The sequence below is a fragment of the Pristiophorus japonicus genome, chromosome 16, assembly GCF_044704955.1.
Source record: "Pristiophorus japonicus isolate sPriJap1 chromosome 16, sPriJap1.hap1, whole genome shotgun sequence".
In the NCBI taxonomy this organism is placed as follows: Eukaryota; Metazoa; Chordata; class Chondrichthyes; family Pristiophoridae; genus Pristiophorus; species Pristiophorus japonicus.
In genome coordinates, this window is record NC_091992.1 from 18,276,286 (window position 1) to 18,293,148 (window position 16,863).

The 16,863-nt window shown below is 45.1% G+C and overlaps 1 protein-coding gene across 3 annotated transcripts in view; it reads right to left on the reverse strand.

The window, feature by feature from the left end:
• LOC139226368 (nuclear pore membrane glycoprotein 210-like) overlaps positions 1–16,863 on the reverse strand; it is a 142,574-nt gene that overhangs the window by 28,236 nt on the left and 97,475 nt on the right. For all 3 annotated transcript variants that reach the window (XM_070857074.1, XM_070857076.1, XM_070857075.1), the window contains 5 exons: positions 15,330–15,488; positions 13,761–13,852; positions 8,049–8,223; positions 5,349–5,524; positions 1,453–1,673 (listed from right to left, as the gene is read on the reverse strand). In XM_070857074.1, coding sequence (XP_070713175.1) covers positions 1,453–1,673; positions 5,349–5,524; positions 8,049–8,223; positions 13,761–13,852; positions 15,330–15,488 — 823 coding nt within the window. The remainder of the gene's footprint in view (positions 1–1,452; positions 1,674–5,348; positions 5,525–8,048; positions 8,224–13,760; positions 13,853–15,329; positions 15,489–16,863) is intronic.

Sequence of the window (16,863 nt, forward strand, 5' to 3'; positions counted from 1 at the left end):
AGACACGAGACTCCCAAAGCAAATGCTCTATGCGGAGCTCCTTCACGACAAATGAGCCAAACGTGGGCAGCAGAAACGTTACAAGGACACCCTCAAAGCCTCCCTGATTGTTATGTATTAATGCTTGGGGGTCACCAGACACCAGAGGGCACCGTGGTTAGAGGTCATCGGGCTGTACGCATGTGGCATGTGTGCTTGGTCACCTGTATATAAGCTGGGCGTCTTTGTCACGCTGGCACTCTTGGGCTAGAATAAAGATGGATCAGGTTGCAACTGAGTGAGTTTACAGATTCTTGAGTCATTACACTGATAAAGTGCGACATCACCACTGACACCTGGGAGTTCCTAGCCAAAGACCGCCCTAAGTGGAGAAAGTGCATCCGGGAGAGCGTTGAGCACTTCGAGTCTCAACGCCGAGAGCATGAAGAGGTCAAGCGCAGGCAGCGGAAAGAGCGTGCGGCAAACCAGTCCCACCCACCCTTTCCCTTAACGACTGTCTGTCCCACCTGTGACAGAGTCTGTGGCTCTCGTATTGGACGGTTCAGCGACCAAAGAACTCACTTCAGGAGTGGAAGCAAGTCTTCCTCGATTCCAAGGGACTGCCTATGATGATGATGATTGTGGACTCTATCTCACTTATTTTATTTAGGTATCAGCTTTGGCTCAGTGGTAATGCCTCCCTGTAGAGACTTGAGCACATAATCTAGGCAGATATTCCAATGCAGTACTGAGGGAGTGCTGCATAGTCAGAGATACCGTCTTTTACATGAGACATTAAAACGAGGCCCTATCTGTCCTCTCAGGAGAGATTGGGCCTCGGACGAGGAGGGGAAAATCAGTTACAACGGAGGTTCACGACCCACATTCTTTTAATGTGGTGTTAGGAAGAGAACTCCTGCTCCTCTTAGCTCACATTCAGGAAAGTACGGGGGCTTTTCTGTCAGTTAGCGTCACATTGTGCTGTGCTCTTCTATTGCTGCTATGCTCCACATTACAGCATCCCACTTTACTATGGGGCTCCCTATGCTAAGCTCCAGGCATGCCAACAGAATATTTAAATGATCTCAACCTTGTATTATCAGGTGGTGTCATTTCCTTTGGGCATGAGCCTATTTAAAATCGACACTGGTACAGATGATGTGGATTTTTATCTGCATGTTGAGCGCATGTTTGTCAGGAGGTGCATAGAGAATGTGGAATGAAGAAGAATATTAATTAATCATTCTTGAAAGGTCTTTAACAATATGAACATCCTTTAACTGGCACTAACCAATCAGCAGTGAAGCGCAAGGGCATTTGACTCTAGGTCTATCAGTTCGACAGCTGTGACTAAAATCAATTGGAGTAAAAAAATACTTTCTTGTTAATGTAATGTTTCTAGCAAACCATGCTTCTGTGCTATTTTAAGCCTTTAAAGCTAATGAAGGTAAACAGTGGTTTCATATCACTAACCTTCTTGGTTCACCAGCACGCTGGCGAAACATATGACATCACTCAGTGTCACGTGCTCGGTTATGTTCGGCCATATTGCATATTGGATAGGTATTGGGATATAGTCTGCAATGCCTGGATGCTTTTTATCCCAAACTGCGAGTATGGTCAAACCTATATTGGCAGTCTGAGCCACATAAGTGTTATTCCTGGTACCAGATCCAATCAGCAGCAGATCATCCCTAAATTGGTTTAAAAAAAATCCATTAATGTTTTAGGCCGTGAAAATACACTTGCATTACTCTAAAATTGTGTTCCCATCGCATTATTTTTGGAGTAATCATTCCGAAAGTGTAACGAAAGCTGTACATAGGAATGGTAACTATGGGCTCAAGTTTTGGCCTGAGTTGCTCCTATTTTTTTGGAGCAACTACTTTAGAATGGAGCGTCTTAGAAATTGCAATTCTCAGCATTTAGTTTGCTCCAGTTGTAGTCAGTTAGAATAGTTTCATTTTAGAATAGATTTTTTTTTCCAAAGGGGGTGTGTCCAGCCACTTACGTTTGTTTTGCAAGTTTAGGCAGCGAAAACTTACTCCAAACTAACTTAGAATGGAGTAAGTGTAGATTTTTGTATGCTCAGAAAAACCTTGCCTACACTTATAAATCAGGCGTAGGGAACGAAAGATGGGGTGGGGGGTGGGAAGTTTACAAACATTAAACACTTCACTTTTACAAATAATGAGCCATCATTAATAATAAATGATAAATAAATCAATAAATCAACCAATAAATCAATTTAAAAAAATTAAAAAATAAAATATTTAAAAAATCAATCAATAAATAAACAATTATTTCTACTCACCGACTGCAGCACCAGGAGCCCTCCAACAGCATGCTGGGACGTCCTCCCCCCACCCCCCCAGTGTCTCTCTCTGTCCGTGTCTCCCTCTCTGTCAGTGTCTCTCTCTCTCTGTCAGTGTCTCTGTGAGAGAGGGGTGGGGGGAGAGAGGGGGGAAGGGGTGGGGGAGAGCGAGGGGAGAGGAGGGGGGTAAGGGGGGGGGAAGGGAGGGAGGAGGGAGGGGAGAGGAGAGGTGGGGAGGGAGGGGAGAGGAGAGGAGGGGTGAGGGAGAGGAGGGGGAGGGAAGGAGGGAGGGAGAGGAGGGGTAATGGAGAGGAGGGGGAGGGAAGGAGGGAGGGAGGGAGAGAGGCGGGAGGGAGGAAGAGAGAGGAGGGAGAGAGAGGAGGAGGAGGGAGAGAGAGAGGAGGGAGAGAGAGGAGGGAGGAGGGAGGGGGAGAGAGGAGGGGGAGAGAGGGAGGGGGAAGAGAGCAGGGGGGAGAGGCTGAACGGGTGGGTTGGGCCGGGCCACCGCCGACACTTCGGGCGGAGCCCACCCCCCAGCGAAATGCCGGGCCAGGCCCTGCCGACGACATGGGAGGGAGGCGGGGGGTGGGAGAGAAGGGGGTGGGGGAGAAGAGCGGTGGGGGTGGGGAAGAGAAGGGGGGGGGGGGAAAGAGGCTTAACGGGCCAGGCCACCGCCGCCACCACTCTGGGGGCGCCCCCCCCCCAGCGAGATGCCGGGCGGGTCCCACCGATGACGGGGGGGCGGGGATGGTGGAAGCGAGGGGATGGGAGAGAAGGGTGGGGGGAGAGAGGAGCGGGGGGAGGCTGAACGGGAGGGAGGTCCGAGTCCCGATCTTCGCCCTGTAAGCCCATTCGGCCAGGGCTAGGGTCGGGCCCCTCCCACGCAGCCTCGGCACCTGGAGCTACTGCACATTCGCGCACACTCTAGCGCGCATGTACAGAGGTCCCGGCACTGTATTCAGCACCGGGACCTGGCTCCGCCCCCGACCCCTTGTGCTGCACCACACCGAGCACGAAGATGTCCTGAGGAGACCGGAGAATCACAAGGTAAGTTTTCAGTGCCCTTTTTCTTTCAGAAAGTCGGCGCACCTTATCGAGATGTGCCGTTTTTCCAGAGGGCGGAAACTTGGGCCCTATAGAACTGGGTATGACATTGTTACCTATGGAAATCAATTTGGTACTAATGAAAATGGGTGAATTGGGGGTTTTGAACTCATCAATACATTATTGTGTTGAACCATAATCCATTCTGCCAGCTGGAAAAGCCCTTTGTATAATGAGGTCACACAGTTGGTATGACTTCATCTCACGAAAGGAATCACAATTTGTCACAAACTGGCACTAAGTCCACAACTTTGTTCTCATAGTTTGCATCTTCACTCAGAACTTAGGTTTGGGGAATTTGAACATTACCTACCTCTGGCACTGATGGGCCGAAAATCCACGGCTCTTCCAGTGCACTCCTGCCATAACTCCAGTGGAAGGGTTGCAAATTAGGCTTGAGCGCAGATATATCACATCAGGCCAGTGATGTGTAGAGGAAGGACCATTTTCTTTTTAAGAAATACATTTTTAGGACTTGCAATTATGTTCTATATGCTTTACATAATGATCCAGAGCTCTACAACCATGTATGCAATGAAACCAATATTCCAATTCTGATTGATGATGAAAACAATGCTGGGGAGCAATTCTAGTTTGAGTCCCAAGGACCATTAGAGTTGGAAATCCAAACAAAATAAGATTGATTCACAACTCACTGACTTTGCAAGTTGAAACCAAGGCGAACAACAAAAAACTTGAAACTGCATATCCGTATCAATTCAAAATGGGGAAGCATTAAGTTATGTTATGGAATCACAATTGCCTTTATAAGGAGAGGGAACAGCAGGCTATGGAGCCAATAATGCAATGATTGCTGCCCAAAGCACTGGCACACATCGATGGAAAGCCACTCTTACATTGCTGCTGTGCCCTACAGGGCTGTAGTAATACCCGCCCTCCTGTATGGCTCAGAAACATGGACCATGTACAGTAGACATCTCAAGTCGCTGGAGAAATACCACCAACGATGTCTCCGCAAGATCCTACAAATCCCCTGGGAGGACAGACGCACCAATGTTAGCATCCTCGACCAGGTCAACATCCCCAGCATTGAAGCACTGACCACACTTGATCAGCTCCACTGGGCTGGACACATAGTTCACATGCTAGACATGAGACTCCCAAAGCAAGCGCTCTATTCGGAACTCCTTCATGGAAAACGAGCCAAAGGCGGGCAGAGGAAATGTTACAAGGATACCCTCAAAGCCTCCCTGATAAAGTGCAACATCCCCACTGACACCTGGGAGTCCCTGGCCAAAGACCGCCCTAAGTGGAGGAAGTGCATCCGGGAGGGCACTGAGCACCTCGAGTCTCGTCGCCGAGAGCGTGCAGAAAACAAGCGCAGGCAGCGGAAAGAGTGTGCGGCAAACCAGTCCCACCCATCTTTTCCCTCAACGACTATCTGTTCCACCTGTGACAGAGACTGTGGTTCTTGTATTGGACTGTACAGCCATCTAAAAACTCATGTTAAGAGTGGAAGCAAGTCTTCCTCGATTCCAAGGGACTGCCTATGATGATGATGCTTCACATTACAGCATCCCACCCCACTATGGGGCTTCCTGTGCATCATGTGCTAAGCTCCAGGCATGTCAACAGAATACTTAAATGATCTCAACCTTGTATTATCAGGTGGTGTCGTTTCCTTTGGGCATAAGCCTGTTTAAATCGACACTGGTACAGATGATGTGGGTTTTTATCTGCATATTGAGCACATGTTCGTCAGGAGGTGCATAGAGAATGTGGAAAGAATAAGAATGTTAATGAATCATTCTTGAAAGGTCTTTAACAATATGACTATCCTCTAACTGGCACTAACCAATGTGACGATCACCAGATTTCCTTAATGTAACAAGAATACATTATGTGCTTAGATAAAGCTTTAAAGCAATTTGACATCACCTTTCCTTCAAGATAAATATTATCAGCGCATATATTCAAAAGAATTGCTCACCTGTTAAGAGCTAAATACAATTCTGTGTTGTGTGCATGGAACTGGTTTCCACTGAGGTCATAAAAGTTAACTGTAAAAGTCAATGTCATTCCAAGAGGAAGGGCAGCCAGTTCTTCATTTTTGGCCACATACAACATCGGGCTGGTGACAATATCAAGATATGCCACTGGAGCCACCTAATGTCAATACAGCAATTAATATCTATGTTGACTGCATGTTAGTAAGAACTTAAGACTACTCTTACCCTGGATTAATGACTGTTAAAACAAGTACAGCATATTGTCACCATTTTAAAGCTGTGTATTTTTGATAGGTATGTAGAGAATACCAGAAGAATTAACAGATAGTTTATTTGTTATGGTACATTACCAATTTTCTCTAACAATTGTAGAAGACCCATAAACAATCACCATTGCCAATTCTTCCTGTTATTACTGGAAGATCTATCTAATTCTGCAATAATATTTCAGCTGTTCAGAGATACTAGATTTAGCAAGAAATCATTAATGCTTTTTATACAATTTTTTTTCCAATAAATTTATGCATGGAGTTACATAAAATCAGCTTCAAAATCCAAGTAGCTAAATCAAAAATAGCAGAAAGTCCTATGTCTGATCCCCAGTCAGTGCTGGATTAACTGTTCTCACAGAATGAAAGGGCATTATACTTGGCTTCAATAGTTCTGGAGTGGGGATGGAAAATTGGCCAGATTTTCCTGCTTTTGATTGCTATGTGGTGCAGGGCAGAAGTGGGGATGTTCGCTAATGATTGTACAGTATTCAGTTCCATTCGCAACTCCTCAGATAATGAAGAAGTCCGTACCCACATACAGCAAGACCTGGACAACATTCAGGCTTGGGCTGATAAGTGGCAAGTAACATTCGTGCCACACAAGTGCCAGGCAAGGACCATCTCCAACAAGAGAGTCTAACCATCTCCCCATGACATTCAATGGCATTAACATTGTCGAATCCCCAACCATCAACATCCTGGGGTCAAAATTGACCAGAAACTTAACTGGACCAGCCACACAAATATTGTGCCTACAACAGCAGGTCAGAAGATGGGTATTCTATGGCGAGTGACTCACCTCCGGACTCCCCAAAGCCTTTCCACCATCTACAAGGTGCAAGTCAGGAGTGTGATGTAATCCTCTCCACTTGCCTGGATGAATGCAGTTCCATCAACACTCAAGAAGCTAGATACCATCCAGGACAAAACAGCCTACTTGATTGGCACCCCATCCACCACCTTAAACCTTCACTCCCTGGCGCGCCATGGCTGCAGTGTGTAAGATCTACACGATGCATTGCAGCAACTCACCAAGGCTTCTTGGACAGCACTTCTCAAACCCAGAAGGACAAGGGCAGCAAGCACATGGAAACACCATCACCTCCAAGTTCTCCTCCAAGTCACATCCCATGCTGACTTGGAAATATATCGCCGTTCCTCCATCGTCGCTGGGTCAAAATCCTGGAACTTGCTCCCTAACAGCACTGTGGGAGTACCTTCACCTCAAGGACTGCAGCGGTTCAAGAAGGCAGCTCACCACCACCTTCTCAAAGGGAATTAGGGATGGGCAATAAGTGCTGGCCTTGCCAGTGATGCCCACATATCGTGAATGAATGACAAAAAAACTCCTACTCGAAGTATGGGCATTTGATGATGGCAGGATAACTTGGTTGTGATGCCCCAACTGTCAAAATAGCCTGCGGACACGAACTGTCCATTTCACCCTCACACAAACAATTACTAAATAGACAAGAAATAGGAGGGCGAGTGTCACCCATGGACTGTACTCCTGAGAGGTATTGACGTATTTGCACAGGAAGCAAAGGGAGAAAATCGGTAAGAGGAAATTGCGGAAAAAAAGAGGAGCAAAATGTTTGGTAAACCCCAGAGCAGATGAATCATTCTGATTTGGGCTGCTCTGTGTCCTTTGAGATCTACAAAGTATAAATAGCTCCAGTCTTATCAGATGAGACAATACAATGCTCATAATACAATATGTTGTGAGATGCACTGAAACCTTTGAGTTCAGAATTCCTTGCCTTAGATAGACTCACACGAATAAGTACACCAAACAGGTTAGCTGAAATGGGACATTCTACTTTTCTCTGAAATCTGGAGCTCTGTGACTCATTGCTGTTCAAGACATTGTACAAACATCCCTGCATATGCAATATTTGCACACTGCTCATTTTGGAGGAAAGCAACATGGCTGTGTGCAGGAAATAGAATTCAGCCATAATATGCCTCAAATGTGACAGTTATGACTATAATAACAGATTATAGGTTTATATTCATTATTTAGCATACATGTAGAAAATCATACTACTGCTTCAACAATAGAGGTTTATAGAAGTAAAACATCATCAGTGTTCGAAGTACTCAATTGTCTTAAATTTTGATGGTAAGATGACAATGTCAGGGTTAATTCTTTCTCTGATTCTGCTACTCCTTCGTATTAGGAGACATCTGATCTCTAATTTGTGCGTCCACATTACAGCACAGTTGAGATCAGGATCGTACTATGTACATTACTGCTTTGCATTTTTGGGCTCCAACAAACTGTACCACTTAGTAAATCCATGTCTAATTTCAATGCAAGAATTAATATCCTATCATGATACTGGTTAAAAATGACCTTTCACATTTAGCATTATAACTCATTATGTAACAACATAGGAAAGTGCTTACCCTCACTCCAGTTACAATGGTTTGGTTCAATCCAAAGTATTCGAGTGATGTTACTGTGAGTGCAGAAGAACCAGTTCTGGGTCCAGATGTCAAGAAACCATGTCCATTCTCCATAATCACAGACTTATTATTAGGACATTTGCGCACTTCATAGGTGACAAAGGCTTTACCATCCCTGTTGATTCCAGAAAGAGAACTTTAAAAGTACCTGCTTCTGTGTTATATTTTAAATCTTATCTGGAAAAAAGCTGGTGTCATTTCAATTGATTTGTCAAGCGACAAAGAAACAGTAATTTCGAGCATTCCCAGATATTTAAACATTAAATATTATTGTTTACCTGGGAACTGGGTGGCAGAGCAGGTTAGACATTAGAATCATATAGAATGGTTACAGCACGGAAGGAGGCCATTTGGCCCGTCGAGCCCGCGGCCGGCTCTCTGCAAGAGCACTTCAGCTAGTCCCACTCCCCCGCCCTTTCCCCAGAGCCCTGCAATTTATTTTCTATCAGGTACTTATCCAACTCCCTTTTGAAAGCCACGATTGAGTCTGCCTCCACCATCCTTTCAGGTAGTGCATTCCAGATCCTAACCACTCACTGTGTAAAAATGTTTTTCCTCATGTCGTCTTTGGTTCTTCTGCCAATCACCTTAAATCTGTGTCCTCTGGTTCTCCACCCTCCTGCCAATGGGAACAGTTTCTCCATCTACTCTGTCCAGACCCCATGATTTTGAACACATCTATCAAATCTCCTCTCATTCTTCTCTGCTCTAAGGAGAACCGGTAGTAACCCAGAGACTACTACCTTTGAGGTCCTACACTTGAATTTTATCTATCCACTTATCATAACTGAAGTCCCTCATCCCTGGAATCATTCTCGTAAATCTTTTTTGCACCCTCTCTAAGGATTTCACATCCTTCCTAAAGTGCGGTGCTCAGAACTGGACACAGCACTCCAGTTGTGGCCGAACCAGTGTTTTATACAAGTTCATCATAAGTTCCACATTTATGTACTTTATACCTCTATTCATGAAGTCCAGGATCCCGTAAGCTTTTTTTAAACTGCTTTCTCAACCTGCCCTGCTACCTTGAACGATTTGTGCACATATACCCCTAGGTCTCTCTGTTCATGCACACTGGCCTTCAATTCTGGGAGTTGGGTTCAAATCCAGCCCAGACTGATGTGATGAAAGCTTCTTCTGTCTGCAAGGTTCCTATCTGAAATGGGTTTGGGCAAATGTTCCTATTTGGCATGGGCATATTGTCATTAATTCAGCATTAATTGGTAAAGTAGCACGGACAACCTAAGGGGGACTGGAGAAAATACCACACTGGCTCAACAAAATGCTTTCCTGAGGTTATGGTTGAGGCACATTATTTAGACTTAGTAGAGAAAACTTTACATTTAGCTTGACCTGGAACTACTTAATGTTGGCACTGGGTGCCTAAAATGCTAAGTATTCTATGCTCCAGGATTAACATTCCTTACCTTGATGAGCATAAAGGTTAAAAAAAAATCACTAAGGCTTACATTTACCTCCCTTTGACGGGTTAGCGCAGTGAGAATACCAGCTACCAATATGAATCTGCCACTAACCTGCAACAATTTCCTCCCAGGACTTTCATTTACTATTCAGGTTAGGTTTGAAATCACTGTACTATCAGTTGTGCCCAGCATTTACTGGCTGCCCTGTACCATTTCTTTTCCCTTGAGTAACCTCCTTCAAGGGAGGGAAATCCTTCCACTCCCTTTTCATCATTCTGTTTCCAGAAGCAACAAGCCTTTATTTATTGCAATATTATGCAGAACACAGCAAGCTATAATAATTGTTGAGATTTTTTGGGGGGGTTGTATTCCAGGGCTTCCCCAGATGGTGGTGTTCCTGGGGCCTGGAAGGGAGTAAACAAGAGTGTTAGAAAGGAATTAGTGGGGAAGTATAAGGGAGCAAATGAGGATGCCGTGGTTTGGAGGAATGAGCAGGGCAAACAAGTGACAAAAAGTGAGAGTAAAGGGAGACTGGTGCCTATTTAGGACTGACGGGTGATGGTGCCAAAATGCAAGGTTGAGAGGCTTCAGTGAATTGTTATGCACTCCCTAGTGGTCAGTTATAGAAAAACTCTTGGCATGTTTCCAACCATACTAATTTAAAAAATTATTTTTAAATATGATATATAAAGGATACAACAGTCCACAGAGCTATTTACCCTGGCTGGAGAGTCTAGAACTAGGGGTCTCAGGATAAAGAGTCAGCCATTTAGGACTGAGATGAGGAGAAATGTATTCACTCAGGGGGTTGTGAATCTTTGGAACTCTCTTCACCAGAGGGCTGTGGATGGTTAGTCATTGAGTATGTACAAGACAGAGAGCGTTAGATTTTTAGGCACTAAGGGAATCAAGGGATAGGGGACAGGGCAGGAAAGTGGATTTAATGTAACTGTTCAGCCATGATCTTATTTAATGGCGGAGCATACAGACTCGAGGGGCAGTATGGCCTACTCCTGCTCCTATTTCTTATGTCAATTTGTCCATTGAGTTATAGTGAACATTATCATTCACCAATTCTGGCTGCAGATGACTTCAATTAAACTCAGCTTTCCTCTCTCCTGTGATTATTTTTTTTCTCCACTTCCCCTTGTTAGCCTAGCAATATTACTCCATCAAAGCTATCCATTCCTCTGTCAATACCAATCTGTAACCAGCCACCAGAAAATAACAAGGAATTACCTATATTGGCTTCCCCTACTATGAGGAAGTTGCTAGCCATTACTTGGGGCAGTTTTGCAACTTCTCCTTGTGGTTCATTGGTCACACAATTCTACGCATTGGTCACAACACAATCCCACACATGGGCCTGATTTTACTATCCCATGACACAAGATGTTGCTGCCCTGTAAAATAGTCACTCTTAAAAGAAATCCCATCCATTGAGTCCACTTCAGATTTGCAAACTTTTAAGCATTCACGGAAAGAACATTTTATGTACAGTTTTAAATCTACAGGAGAGCGAAGGAGAAAGATTAAATTCTGCCATTCTAAGGGATACCCACTTAAGGAAAGCAAATGAGCAAGTATTTTGATGTAGTTTTAAAAATTTGTTGCAAGGGCTTGGGCACATTTGTTACCCATCCCTAGTTGTACTGAGAAACTAGTGGTGGGCCTTCTCCTTGGATGGCTGCAGTCCTCGAGATCATGTTCCCACAATAGTGTTAGGTAATGAATTCCAGAATGTTGATTCGGTGACAGCGATATATGTCGGAATCAGGATGGTATGTGATTTGGAGGGAAATCTGGAAGTTATGGTGTTCCCACAAAATTGCTGCACTTGTGCTTCTTGGTAGTAAAGGGCACAAAAGGGAGGTGCTGTCCAAATAACCTTGTAAAGTTGCTGCATTACGTCGATTACGCAGCTACAGGGAGGTGGATTTTTACTCGGGAGGGGGGCTGGATTGAGGTCGAGTAACCGAAGAATGGGTTTCCCTCAGACCCTGCTGAATTTAACAGCAGGACCTGATTAACATTTATCTTTTCTGTTTCCCGGCCGCAGCCAGCCAGATTGAGAGGCTGGCAGGTAGGTAGGCCTTTGGCACCAGGCCACAGTCGATGAGGGGAGATGGGAGGCCTGAGGGATGGATGGGAGGCCTTAAGTGTGAGATGGGAGGCCTCGTAGGGAAGGTCCAGAGGAGATCGGAAGGATTGCAGTGGGGGGTAGTGACGGCCGGTGTCTGATCATGGGGGGTTTGGTGAAGCAGGTACGCTGGATCCAATAGGTAAGTAGAAAGGCACTTTCCTCCTGGATCGAACAGTCCTTGCCTGCCTTTAGCCACTGGGATTCTGGAGGCCTGGGTAACCCAGCAGGCCAGAGTTAAATTTGAAATAGTGGATCAACATGAGGCATGGAGCCTCATTATAATATTATATGCGAGGAGGATGCTAAGAGGCTGCAGGGTGACTTGGACAGGTTAGGTGAGTGGGCAAATGCATGGCAGATGCAGTATAATGTGGATAAATGTGAGGTAATCCACTTTGGTGGCAAAAACAAGAAGGCAGAATGTTATCTGAATGGCGGCAGATTAGTAAAAGGGGAGGTGCAACGAGACCTGGGTGTCATGGTACATCAGTCATTGAAAGCTGGCATGCAGGTACAGCAGGTGATGAACAAGGCAAGTGGCATGTTGGCCTTCATAGCTAGGGGATTTGAGTATAGGAGCAGGGAGGTGTTACTGCAGTTGTACAGGGCCTTGGTGTGGCCTCACCTGGAATACTGTGTTCAGTTTTGGCCTCCTAATTTGAGGAAGGATGTTCTTGCTATTGAGGGAGTGCAGCGAAGGTTCACCAGACTGATTTCTGGGATGGCAGGACTCACATATGAGGAGAGACTGGATCGACTGGGCCTGTATTCACTAGAGTTTAGAAGAATGAGAGGGGATCTCATAGAAACATATAAAATACTGACGGGACTGGACAGGTTAGATGCAGGAAGAATGTTCCCGATGTTGGGGAATCCAGATCCAGGGGACACAGTCTAGGGATAAGGGGGTAAGCTATTTAGGACCGAGATGAGGAGAAACTTCTTCACTCAGAGAGTTGTTAACCTGTGGAATTCTCTACCGCAGAGAGATGTTGATGCCAGTTCGTTTGATATACTCAAGTGGGAATTAGATATGGCCCTTACAGCTAAAGGGATCAAGGAGTATGGAGAGAAAGCAGGAAAGGGGTATTGAGATGATGATTAGCCATGATCTTATTGAATGGTGGTGCAGGCTCGAAGGGCCGAATGGCCTACTCCTGTACCTATTTTCTATGTTTCTATTTAAATTGGCAACCCATCTCCTGGCAGCAGGTTGGTTGCCCGCCTCCGTCAAAACCAGAAGTGGGCGGGTTGGGTCGGGATTCAGATTTTTAACAGATTTAACCTATCACTCGGCCCAAAGCTGCCTGTTTTTTGGGGTTAAAATTCCCCCCGTGTGTCGCTGATGCATAGCTGGCAGGGGCACTAATCGAGCGAGCTGTCCTGTATGGTGCTAAGCTGCTGAATGTTGCTGCAGTTGTACCCATCCAGGCGAGTGGTGAGCATTCCATCACACTCATGACTTAAACCTTGTAGATGGCAGAGAGGCAATGAGGGGTCAAGAGGTGAGCCACTCGTTGCAAAGTACCCAGTTTCTGTCTAGCTCTTGTAGCCATGGTATTGATAGCGCTGGTCCACATCAGCTTCTGGTCAATTGGTGACGCCCAAGATGTTAATGGTGGTGCCGTTGAAGATCATGGGAAGATGGTTGGGCTTTCTCTTGTTCAAGATTGTCATTAACTGGCACTTATGTGGTGCAAGTGTAACTGGTCACTATTAGTCCAAGCCTGACAAGCGGCAGGTTACGAATGTGTCACAAAAGTGCCTGTTAATGACTAGGTTATCCAAGTCCTGTTTCGTGGGCGTCACCAACTGACCAGAAGCTGATGTGGACCAGCAATATCAACACCATGGCTACAAGAGCTGGACAGAGGCTGGCACATGCTGCTTCATGTGAATGGAGCTGAACACTGGAATTGTTAGTGAACAGTTCCACTCCTGATCTTACGCTGGAGGGAAGTTCATTGATGAAGCAGCTGAAGACGGTTGGGTTGAGGATGCTTTTCTGAAGATAAATTGTTAATATCATGGTTTAGATAATATTCAGATTTCATCATAATAATTCCAAGAAAGAAATAAACACACCTAGAGGTCTGTAACTTCAGATGAGAGTTTGGTGACATCAGTACTTCCTCTGCTGGCAGAGAGAGGGGCAAAAGTTGCAGCATTCCAAACACCTGCAGTAAGGGAAATAATGTTATTGTCAAAGAATCCTCATTAATCCATACTTGTGTTTTTGTATCACACACTGCTGTCAGGGGAAAAAATGTATTTCAGATTGTAAGGGATGCGGTCAGTTCCGAAGAAAAAAAAAAGGAAAAGAACACAATTACAACTATTTTTGAGCTTTTGTAAGAATAATTTCTAATAAAATATTTTAGCATTAAATATTTAAATGGAGTAATAAAAATGATTTAAATTATGTTCCATAATTAATCTCAACTACACATAGCTTTTACTGAAGAAAATATATGGATCTTGTAAAAATGTTGTGTAAATGTATGCTACATTGTATTAAATATTTTTATGACAATATACCTTAAAGCAGTATTGGAGAATGGACTTTCTTTGCATACACTTTTGAAAATATTTGTATCATATATATACACAAGACATAAAACTGTGTAAAAACATAAAAATCACGTCACTGGCCCATTTTTCATTGCACTATAGAATTAGTACAAAAGCAGCTGAGTTTTTTTTGTATTCATTCCTGGGATGTGGACGTCACTGGCAAAGGCCAGCATTTATTGCCCATCCCTAATTGCCATTGAGAAGGTGGTGGTGAGCCACGCTCTTGAACTGCTCCACTCACTCAGTGTGTTGATAGTACTCCCAACAGTGCTGTTAGGGAGGGACTTCCAGGATTATGACCCAGCGACAATGAAGGAACCAAGTCATGATGGTGTGTGACTTAGAGGGGAACTTAGAGGTTTTGATGTTCCCATGCCCATCTAAGTGGTAGAAGTCGCGGGTTTGGGAGGTGCCATCGAAGAAGCCTTGGCGAGTTGCTGCAGCACATCTTGTAGATGGTACACACTGCAGCCATGTTGGGCCGGTGATGGAGGGAGTGAATGTTTGAGGCGGTGGATGGAGTGCCAATCAAATGGGCTGCTTTGTCCTGGATTGTGTTGAGCTTCTTGAGTGTTGTTTGAGCTGCACTCATCCAGGCAAGTGGAGAGTACTCCATCACACTCCTGACATGTGCCTTGTAGATGGTGGAAAGGCTTTGGGGAGTCAGGTGAGACACTCGCCACAGAATACCCAGCCTCTGACCCGCTCTTGTATTCACAGTATTTATGGTCCAGTTAAGTTTCTGATCAATGGTGATCCCCAGGATGTTGATGGTGGGGGATTTGGAGATGGTAATACAGTTGATTGTCAAAGAGAGGTGGTTAGACTCTCGCTTGTTGGGAGATAGTCATTTCCTAGCACTTGATATGCTTTCTAATTTTCCTTTTCTCTGGGATCCTAATGGCCAATCTGAGATCAGAAACACATATGGCAAACTGCAAGCACAGCCATATATCCAAACTTTATTGTAGTTCAGCATGTGAAACAATTAATGTATTGCATCACTTGAGAGTTGATCCTAAGTGGACCCCAATTATTATTAAATTGTAATGTAAATGAAAACACAACATATAGAATTACCATGATCTGAATCTCATCAGAAAATCCTTCAACAAATCCTTCAAACTGTCCAGCAGATGGATGCTGTGCCTTTATAGTGACAGTCAAACCCGTTTTCCCTTGCGCTCTGCTATACACTAGCATGGCAAAATTATCTTGTGCGGAAAGCTGTAAGGAAATCTATAAAACAAGCAGTACTGTTATTCGAATGTTGCTGTGGTGTTTGAAAATGTGCTCAATTCTATTTGCAGAATAGTAACTGTCATGTATTCAACCAGCATTGTAACCCATGTATAAACTGACCTAAGTTGTACACCGTGAGAACACTGACCACTAGGTGGGAGACACTCCTAACCTGGACCTTCAGGTATAAAAGGGGAAGCTCCACCCACCTTCATCACTTGAGTGCTAAGGAATAAAGGACAGGTCACAGACTGACCTTCTCTCAAGCATGGGCCTTGTGTGCATTTATACTGTGTAGTAAGGACGTATCAATGGCGACAAGAAACTGGGATTTAAACCACGCGAGCATGGCCACTAGCAGAACAGACGAGAGGTACTGTGTTAAGGAATGGTTGGGACAGAGATTCAACATTGTTAAAGCAGCACACAGTTCTCCAGGCAGACAAGGGCAGTCAGACATGCCCCAACATGTAGTCGAACCCAAAGGGGGTGTTCGACAGAGACAATGGCAAGCTGAACAGCGATTCACGCCATTGCAAGGGACAATGCGGCCAGTAATGGGGCCATCAACACCTGTTAATGGTGCACTCAAGGACAATAACAGGTCAGTCAGGGACGATCGACTGGCAAGGGACCTTTTGTTTCAAACCGCAACTCATGCTGGAGGCGTGGAGGCATACATTCAGCCGGAGTTTGCAGAGATAAGCAAAATACCTGCAGAAATTGCAAAAATGGACACTGGGGGAAATCGCTGGAAGCTGAAGTTCAGCGAGTTCATGTGGAGCACGTATACAGTTCATAAACCAGGACGCCACCGATAATGATGAAAGTGCTCCTCAATGGCATTCCAGTCTCAATGGAGTTAGACACGGGTGCCAGCCAGTCCCTGATGGGTATCAAACAGTTCGAAAAGTTGTAGGCATCCAAGGCAAGGAGGCCAAAATTATCGCCGATTGATGCACAGCTACGGACTTACACAAAGCAGATCATTCCGATGCTAGGCAGTGCCACGGTAGTCGTGACCCACAAAGATTCGGAGAACAGGTTGCCACTCTGGATTGTCCCAGGGGACGGTCCCGCACTACTGGGGAGGAGTTGGCTTGCTGTCATGAACTGGAAATGGGGCGATGTCAATGCAATTTCCTCTGTGGAGCGAGTATCATGCTCACAGGTCCTGGACAAATTTGACTCACTATTTCAACCCGGCATTGGCACTTTCATGGGGGCCAAGGTAGTGATTCACATAAACCCGGACGCCAGACCAGTACACCACAAGACAAGAGCGGTGCCGTACGTGATGCGGGAAAAGATAGAAGGCGAATTGGACCGCCTGTTGAGGGAAGGCATCATCTCGTCAGTCGAATTCAGTGAC